At 31.2% G+C, this 10,048-nt stretch overlaps 1 protein-coding gene across 2 annotated transcripts; it reads left to right on the top strand.

Moving 5' to 3' along the window:
• Positions 1–6,589: 6,589 nt before the first annotated feature.
• LOC107875250 (zinc finger BED domain-containing protein RICESLEEPER 2) lies at positions 6,590–10,048 on the top strand (the record flags this gene model as incomplete). Of its 2 annotated transcripts, none has more annotated exon segments than XM_047414247.1 (3): positions 6,590–7,120; positions 7,562–7,746; positions 9,759–10,048. In XM_047414247.1, coding segments are annotated over 2 exon segments (467 nt in total), but the record flags the coding sequence as incomplete, so codon positions are not given.

The raw sequence follows: 10,048 nt of genomic DNA, 5'->3' as shown, positions 1-10,048 counted from the left end.
GATCTCCCATTTCCTGGAAATCCAAGAAACAAATATCAGTATCTCTTTCTTCCGCAGAAGCGGAATATCGATCAATGAGAAGACTAGTAGTAGAGTTGACATGGCTAACCCGATTGATCGCGGATCTTTATGTTCCTCCACTTTTGCCGGTGCCGGTGCATTCAGACGGTTAGGCCGCGATTCACATCGCCAAAAATTCAGTCCTTCCAAGAGCGAACAAAGCATGTTGATCTTGATTGTCACTTTGTCCATCAACAATATTTTTCTGGGCTCATTTCTCTATCATTTGTCCCCTCCAAGGACCAACTTGCCGACATCTTCACTAAATCACTTTCTGGCACGGCACACCATGGGATTCTGAGCAAGATGGGGGTCACTACCCTCCCCTCCACCTTGAGGAGGGGTGTTGAAATACAACCTTATTCGTCATTCATGGCTTCTTCCCCTTTGAGGAATAATGAACCGACAAAGAAAGAGAAGTCTTTGACTTCGATGTCTATGAGGAGCAAGAGTTAAAGGGCCACAAGACTCGGGTCGAAGAATGGGCCAACAGTTTTAGACAAAATGAAACTCAGAATAGAAGGTTCTTTTTATTTTTAGCTTAGAAGAGAAGTTTCTTATTTTTCTTTTAGTTTTTATTGATTAGCTTAGAAGAGAAGATTCTTTTAGCTTGTATAAATAAATGTGATCAACAAGAAATATAGAACAAGATGAGAAAATTTCCCAAATACTACCTTTATTTCTTTGAGTTACAGATCAATGCCTCTAATTTCTTTGCTGATGGTTTGGAGACATGAGAAGCTTTTCTTTTTTAGTTTTTGAAGTGTTCATTTTTGTGCAAAGGTTTCCTTTCCGATTGATTTTTTATTTTCCTAACTTTCTTCGAGATGCTAAATTTGTTCTGCTCGTGTTTCTTGCAGCTAATAATTTCATAGTGGGTAAGGATTGGTGGTGGTTTCTTTTTAGTAACTTTCCCTTTTTCTCAGCATGGATGAGCTTTAGCCTTTTTGTTAAGCACTTCGGTCTGGTCACCTTCATGGTTGCTTTTTGGGGTCTCATAACTTTTCATTTGGTTGCATTGTACTCTGTTGTTTATTGGAATCGCGAGATGTCGCCTTTCCGGTTAATTGGTGCCAAGTCGAAATTTATGATTGAGTTCATTCCTGTGATAGTTGCAGCAGCCTTGCGTCACCTTTTGGAGTTTGATGGTGCGTATTATGCTCTACTGCTATCCTGCACCACATATTTCTATACCTTTGCCCACTTCATGCACGCCGCGTCTTGCAATGTTGGTACTGCTTCACAGGTTGAATGGAGAATTATTAGTTGGTGCTTTAGCCTTGATCTTGTGCTTTGGTTTAAGTTTGTATAGATACAGGACGTATTGTGCTCCTGAATTACCTATTCATCCTAAAAAGGAGATGGAGTTGCCTTGTTGAGGAATTATGTACCGAGGAGATGGAGTTTCCTTGTTGAGGACTTATGTACCTTCCAAATATCTCATAAATTAGGACTCTTTCATATTGTTTATCTATAATATATTAAAAGTGTCAAAGTGATTTAAATTTTTTATCCTTTATTAAAACACTTTGTAATCGATAAAATCATCTTTTTCCTATTTTCTAATAATTTTTAAAATTTAAAAATTAATGAAAATTTAGTTATTAAATATTTCCTTATTTGACTTATGTACCTATAATTAGGATTCTTTTAGAAAAATATTTTACCAACATCGGTCAAGTTTTTAAGAAATTTTACCAAAATTCATATATATGGACATAGTGGAAAAAGAAGAAAAAATAATTTTTTAAAAAGGTAATCTTCCCTTTTCAAAATATGTATAAGTATTAAAATAGGTAAGAAAAAAAAAAGAAGTGAAGTAGTATATTTATTTATATTCACACATATGGACGTAGTATAAGTAATCTTCCCTTTTTTAAAATATATCAAAAGTGTTACTATTTTATATTTTTAAATTAATTAAAATACTATCTAATATAATTATTTACTTATTTTAAAAAATGTAAAATTCTTAATATTTAGTAAATTTCTAAATCAATTAAAATACTAAAATATAACCTTATATAATTTTATTTAAGTAACTTTTTGTGAATAAAGATTTAGCTCTTAATAATATGGTATGAATTTTTTTCTTGTTCGTTTTCTTTTTTATTTGCCTTTGATTCAACTTATTTTTCTTTCTTCTGCGTAAAATTAATTTTAAGAATTTTTGTGATCTTTTTGATCAAAAAAGGAGAAGAATCATATGATGTTGTCAACGAATGAAGTGGATCAAATGATGATAATCAATTGGTATATTGGCCAAAAATCAAAGGTTATGCTTCTAATTATAATCTGTAGGAATTAATTGCTATATTGGCTAAAAATCAAATGTTATGCTTCTAATTATAATTCATAGTAATTGTATACGACACTCAATTGATAATATGTATGTTGTTATTTGCTTTGCATCTAAAGTTCTTCTTCTTTCTCCATGAATTACGAGCAGAAGAAGAAAAAATAATTTTTGAAAAAGAAAGGCGAAAAAAAGACTATCATTACCATGTCCGAAGAATCACACTTACAAATTGATGATTTTTGTTTCTGCAAATTTCGCAACTTTATTTTCTATAATTTTCACTGTCATCTATATATTGTAAGTAGTTGTTGGTCTAATTTTAATTTATGTTCAATATGATAACATACTTTACAATTGAGATTTAAATTATTTGTGATACTTAGCTAAAATTATATTCATTTTAATTTTTAAAGTTATTTAATAAAATATTCAAGTTAGTCCTTATTGATTTAAATAATAACATAATTTGTAAGAGGACTTCAATGAGTAGTAAATGTATACAAAACTAAAAAAAATTATTGTGTGTACACATTTACATCTGAAATATATTCATAATTATTTAATCCTATTTCTATTAGAAACTTAATAGTTTCTAGGCAACAATTTTAAATAATTTTTGAAGATAAATTGAGTTGATTTAATATTTTAAAATTATAATTATAATATTTAAAAACTATATGACAAGTATTATTAGTCACACTTTTTCTCATGTTAAATGGTAAAAAAAAAATATTTTTAGATATTTTTTCGAGTTAACACAATTTAGATCTCAAAAAGGAAAGAAAATCACAAAAAACTAAAAAAGTGAGTTCTATATATTTTTACTCTCATTAAAAGTTAGAGGTTTTAATTATTTTTATCAATTATTTATCTAAGTAGAGTCGTAGATAGTATCAAACTTTACTTTGAAGACAACTAATGTTTTTATGTGAATTTAATTATAATATAAATCAAGGTATCAATTAAATAATTTTAGCTAAAATTAGAAATATTCACATACGTGCAAAACACGTATACTAAACTAGTATATTATAAAAGAGAGCACCAAGGTTTAATATGGAATTTTGAGTTATCAGATCTCTGTACATTCCTTTTCTTCGACGCTTTGACCTTTGTAGTTGGTCTGTCATACTATAGCTCTATGTGGATTTACCTTTACCCCTCCTTAGATTATATTTTACATTTTTTGTCCATGTATTTTGGTGAATTTACATTGATTTTGGAGCCCAATTTTTTATTTCCAATTAAGTTAGTATTGGGTCTTACCATACAATTAAAAAATATCTTACGTCATATTTTCCTCTTGATATTCGTTTTAGAATGAAAGACAATTTTGAATCAGTTTTATCTATTCTATTTGTTTGATTTAAATATTGTATGTGTTGCTTCTTTCACGTGTTTATAATCTATCATGAAATAAATTCTAAATATCGTTTTTTCTTTTTCGATTTTTGAAAATTTTTAAAATATATACAAAGTAATTAATTTGCTATAAAATAGTCGTGCCTTTTAATATGATTTCTTCCCCTAACATATTTGAGTAATATAATTTACAAAGGTTTTCGGTATTCCTTTCTTCTCAATCAGAGGCTGCTCTATTCAATTAAGTAGATCGCATGACTCGCTTATGACCGAGGCTTTGGGCGTTCGAGAGGCACTCAGCTAGATGTTGGAACACTTTGCAGCAACACCGGTGATCGTAGAGATGGACATTCTTTAGGTTAAACAAGCGCTGGAAAAAGTCCGTGGAAACAACTCTTACTTTGATTTGATTATATTCATGATTATAAAATACTCAAGTGTAGCTTTACTTCTATTTCCTTGTCTTTCTTTAAAAGATCAGCGAACTAGTATGCCCATCAGTTAGCTTGGACTTCCGATTCTATGACTGATGCTATGTATGGAGTGGATGCTAGATCCCATCGTTGATTCATGATGCCCTCAACTTTGATTTGATTAATAATTGATCAAAATGCTTTTTTTCAAAAAAAAAATAAAATAATAATAATAATAAATTCATTTATTTTGATTTCTTCTTTTAATCTATTTTAAAAAGAATATCTCTCTCTTTTTATAATTTTTAAATTTTAACTTTTTATTGATTATGATACAAGATTAAAGAATATGTTGATACATTTCATATATTTTTACTTGAAGATTATAATATAAAAGTATTTTTTTTATAAAAAAATTTAACTATGCGTCAAATCAAATTAAAATTAGATAAACAAATTAAAATCGAGCCAGGATTATTTAGTTAAATTTTGTTTTGTTTTTATCGCAAAAAGAGAAGAAAAGATTATGGATTGTGGAGTGTTGTTAACACAGCTAAAAATTGTGGATGTGGATGAACATAACTGCACTTTGAAGTTTCCGGATCGTCCTCTCAACTACTCTTGGCATCTTCTTCTTCTTCCTAACGCGGAGATGCTCAAGTTCTTAAATTCGTTACAAGGGTTAATCAATTGAAGGATCTTGGTATGTAACTTTTTTTTTTTTTTCAATATATAGATATAGATGGCGAAGGAGTCTTGCATTATATCTGTACATCAGGTCGTTAGGAACCATATGTCATTTTCAATCCCAGATGTACATATTTAGGATGCTTGAAGGTCCGCTCATAAGAAAACTCATGCACCTTATTTAATCCATTGGGAAAATAGGAGTGGTTTGGTGGGAGCAAAGAAACAACTGGATTTTTAGTTTAATTGTGTGATACCACTAAACTTGCTATTCTTTTGTGATATTATGTTTGACCAACTAGGTGATTCTTTCAGTTTGTCTTAACTTTGGAGGTGACAGATAGCCTATGAAATTAGTCGAGGTTTTTAAAAGCTGGGCCAAACACCTGACACTGTAATAAAAAAATATTATTTTCGACCATAGGGAAAATTTATATTTGTGCTCCCCCTATATCTGCTATTAAATGACCAAGGGTGTACCAAAATTGGTTTTGATGCAGCTTAGCTTTCTACTTAATTAAACAGGAAGAATAGAGGTTCAAACTTATGTGGATCTCTATATATATATGTTGAGCGATCTGCACCAAATGAGAGTCAGGTCCTCTCTACTTATCCACAATCAAGAATTTCTTTCCCCTTCCAACTTCACTACCCTGGATTTCCTTTTCCTTTCCCTCTTTTCTTTACATTCTTCTTGTACCTCACCATCAAATTTCTCTCCATCTTGAGGCTTGGCCTCATTCTCCTCGGAGTTTACCTCTCCCTCTTCTTCTTTTTCGATGGTGTGACCTTGAGTCTAGAGTCTGTTCTTGTGGTGATGCACATATCTCGGATAAATGCACTCATTTACATGAATTGAATGTTATTTGATGAATATATGTAATAACGAATGAATGATGAAAATGATTAAGTATGAAAGCTTGTAAAGTAATCTTGTGAGTGTAATTACATGATGAATTTTGATGTGTTATTTGATTGATATCATTGATTACGAATCATTTTACGATCACTTTTATACTTGTTTGACTTGCTTGCTTGTATGTCGTTAAGTTAGTCGACATATCATGCTTATCAGCTCTTGTTGATGTATTGATGCTATTTGTACTTTTCTTTTTTTTATTTGAGGACAACACATCTTTCAGCGCTTGACATACGACCTCGCGTCCAAACTTGATTAAAGGGTGGATGCCATGTTCGGGCAGCCTTCAAATCTTTTATGATGTCATGTCCTTTGATTCGGATTAAGATACTTTCCTCTTTTATTATGTTGGATATTCTTATTTCTTTTAGACTTAGTTATTCTTGTACGGTGACTTCAGGTTTCAGGGATTGTAATAAATAGAAGTTTTCACATTGTGTCAGTTTTTATGGGTGAAGACATTATTGACTAAAATGTTATTGAATAAATCATATCCAGTGTGTAAAAGCATGAGCTAATATTATTATGAAAGTGAGAATAACACCTAATTGAGTAAAAGTGCGAATAGTGTGATTCTCCTATCTTAAGTTAAATTGGTTGGCAATCATAATTAGCTGAGTTGTGACACAATGTCTCATACCAAGAGTATAGTTATGAAATTATATAAAATATTATTATAAATATTTTATAAATACAATAAATACATATTTTGTTTCTTTAAAAAAAGTTAAATAAGCTATCTTTAAAATCAGGTTACTTCTTCCTGTATAAATAGAGAAGATATATTCATTTCATATATCTTCTTTCTCAACCATTCAATTTTAGATATGTTACTATTTATTTAAAGAAACGAAATTTCGTCCCAACATATTTGAGTAGCTGTCAATATGGGTTTGGCCCGTGAGGCCGGCCCAGCCCAGTCTTTTAATTAAGTAGGATTGGGTTACGTTTTTTCTAGCCCTTTTAGAAACGAGGCTTATAAGCCCAGCCCTACCTGACCCTTTAGCCCCAGAGGCCTAGCCCGTCGGCCTTAGAGGCCAGCCTGTCGGCCAACAATTAAAAAATAATTATATAATATTTTATATTAGTCTTTTATTTATCAATTTTAATAAATCATAATACAAAAAAAATTAAAATACCCACTACTACGTCCAACGCCCCAACCCCATTCAACAAGCCCAAACGACCCAACCTACATAGAAATAGAAACTAATTTACTGCCTATCTTTAGGGTTTACAAATTAGAAATTACAAGTCCTATCATTTTCATTTGTTTTCTTTGAAACTTGGACTTGCTGTTGCGGCTGTGCTGAAAGCTTGAACTGCTGCCTGAGTTTCCTTCCATTTTCAATTTCTTCACAAAATTGAGTTCTTATATAGGTAACAGTATGAAAAAATTATCTTCCTTCTATCCTATTTAATCACCATTTTTTATTTTGGTAGTTTCATTATATTTTTTGATTTTTTGATCTGATTTTGATACTGAACTGTTCTCTCCGAGGATCTACTCGCGATGGTCATTGACTTATCGTGTCAGTACCATATACGGGCCTGTCGTCTTCTCCAAACCCAAATTTGATTAATTTGGGTACCAATGATTTGAAAAACTTAATGCCCTGCTTCTGTTTCTGCTATTTCTATATAGCTTCTGTTGAAATATAGGGAGATCTAGCCACGATACCCTGCTTCTTCTTGTTCCCTAACCAACATATTTGTCACATTAATCTCCTGCTCTTTCATATGTTAGGTTTTCATAACCCTGGTCTTTCTTCTTCTTCTAGAAGTCTGAGATTATATTTTGAAATGTTTATCTTTTTACAGGAGAATCAATGGATGGTGTTGATGGACATAGTGCAGATGAGAATTCTATAGAGGTGAATGAAGAACCTGAGAAGAAGAAAATAAAGCAATTAAAATCATATGTTTGGACATATATGAAAAAGATTGGTAGAGGCAAAGATGGCGTGGAAAGGGCAGAATGCAGAGGCTGTAAGGGAGTATACAAGGTTGGTTCTACTCCAGGACCAAATGGTAAGAACTATGGAACATCACATTTAAAACGACACATACCTAAATGCAAAATGCTCAAATACCATGATTTGGGTCAGATGTATATGGATCAGCAAGGTAACATACGGTCGAAAAAAATTGATCACATAATTTCACGTGATTAGCTTGCTGAAGCTATTATTGAGCTTGATTTGCCTTATTCTTTTGTTGAATATAAAAAAATTAGAGCTTGGTTAGATTATGTTAATCCAAAAGTAATAATGCCATCAAGAAACACTTTTGTTGTGGATGTTCAAAAGGTGTATTTTAAAGAGAAAGAAAAGTTAATAGGAGCCTTGACCAAGATTCCTAATCGAGTTTGCTTAACTTCTGATTGATGGACAACAGGTACGTCTGAGGGTTATCTTCGTTTAACTGCTCAATATGTTGATGATATTTGAAAGTTAGTTGCTAAAATTTTAAACTTTTGTTGTATGGTTCCTCCTCATACTGGAGTTGAATTGGCTGCAACCATATATGATTATTTGAAGAAATGGGGCATTGATAGGAAGGTTTTCTCTATTACTTTGGATAACGTCATTAATAATGATAGCCGGCAAACTATTTTAAAAGGACATCTTGGCTTGCAAAAGAGTTTATTATGTGATGGTGAATTTTTTTCATGTGCGTTGTTCTGCTCATATTCTTAATTTAATTGTCCAAGAAGGATTAAAAATAGCTATTGATGTCTTGTTTAGAATTAGAGAAAGTGTGAAGTACGTAAAAGAATCCGATGGTAGAATGAAAAAATTTGAACAATGTGTTAAGCAAGTGGGGATTAGTACAAAATTGGATTTACGTTTGGATGTGACAATCAGATGGAACTCAACGTACTTGATGCTTGAGAGTGCACTACAATATGAAAAAGCTTTTTTCAGTCTACGGTTGGTCGACAGAAATTACTCTCTTTGTCTTACATTTGATCATTGGAGAAGGGCAGAAAAAATATTTGGGTTCTTGGAACCTTTTTATGAAATAACTAATCTGATTTCTGGTTCAAATTATCCGATATCCAACTTGTACTTTATGCAAGTTTGGAAAATTAAATGCTTGTTGAAGGAGAATTTAAGTAGTTCTGATGAAGTTATTAAGGAAATGGCTGCAAGAATGCTCAAAAAGTTTCAGAAATATTGGAATATATTTAGTGTAGTACTCTCATTTGGAGTCATTCTTGATCCTCGCTTCAAGACACAACTTTTAGAATTTTGTTTCTCAAAGGTGGATGCTTCTTCAGCAAAAAAAAGTGTTGCAACTATTGAGAAAAAATTACACAAGCTCTATGAACAATATGAAAATAATCAAGCTAGCACAGTGACAGCTACTACTCTTCAATGTAAACCAAATGAAGAGGAAGTCAATCCAAACAAAAAAAGTCCAGTTTATTTGTTGTAAGTATCGATTTCTTTTTTTTTTATTAATTCTTTTTCTAGTTTCCTTTCTTCAAATTTGTCTTAAACTCTAATATAGTAATATGACATATTAGAGTTTACAGAATAATTATATAGTAATATGACATATTAGAGTTTACAGAATAATTATTTATGTGGTGCTTTGATTGATAGTTTGGTACAAGTACTAATTTGTTTATTATATATATTCACATACTAATAATTAGTTATGTGGTGCTTTGATTGGTAGTTTGTTAATGTTTGCAGGGCAACACAATAAAGTTGTAGCTGTTGTTGTTGTTAACTTGTTATTAAAAAAAATAGAACTAACCCTTTATTTTGCCTCTTTTTATTATAATTATTATATAATAGTAAAAAAAAGATAGAAAGAAGAAATGAAATGAGAAAAAGGAGGAAAAGAGGTAAAGCTTGTCTTGTCTGTCAAAGTGTTGATATCTGATTATCTACATTTTCTTACTTTTGTTCGGCCTTTCTGCCTTTCCAATTTTTCTTTTTCTTTTTCCTCTTACAAATCTTTTGCTAATTCTATTGTTATTATATTTCATGTTTTAAATTAATAGGAGTTTAAAGAGTTTGAGAGTACATGTATTTGCAATGCTGGAAAGTCAGAATTGACTCTTTATTTGGAGGAACAAAAGCTTGATTATAAATCTTTTCAAGAGATGGATGTTATCAAGTATTGGAAGGATAATGAAAAAAAATATCCTAATCTTTCAGTAATGGCACGTGATGTACTAAGTATTCCAATTACTTCAGTAGCATCGGAATCGGCATTTAGTATTGGTGGTCATGTTGTTACCAAATATAGAAGTTGTATCCATCATGAAAATGTTCAAACTCTTGTTACTAC

Source organism: Capsicum annuum, chromosome 6, assembly GCF_002878395.1.
Source record: "Capsicum annuum cultivar UCD-10X-F1 chromosome 6, UCD10Xv1.1, whole genome shotgun sequence".
Lineage (NCBI taxonomy): Eukaryota > Viridiplantae > Streptophyta > Magnoliopsida > Solanales > Solanaceae > Capsicum > Capsicum annuum.
Note: the sequence above shows the minus strand (reverse complement) of the source record. Positions and strands in the feature narration are given on the sequence as shown.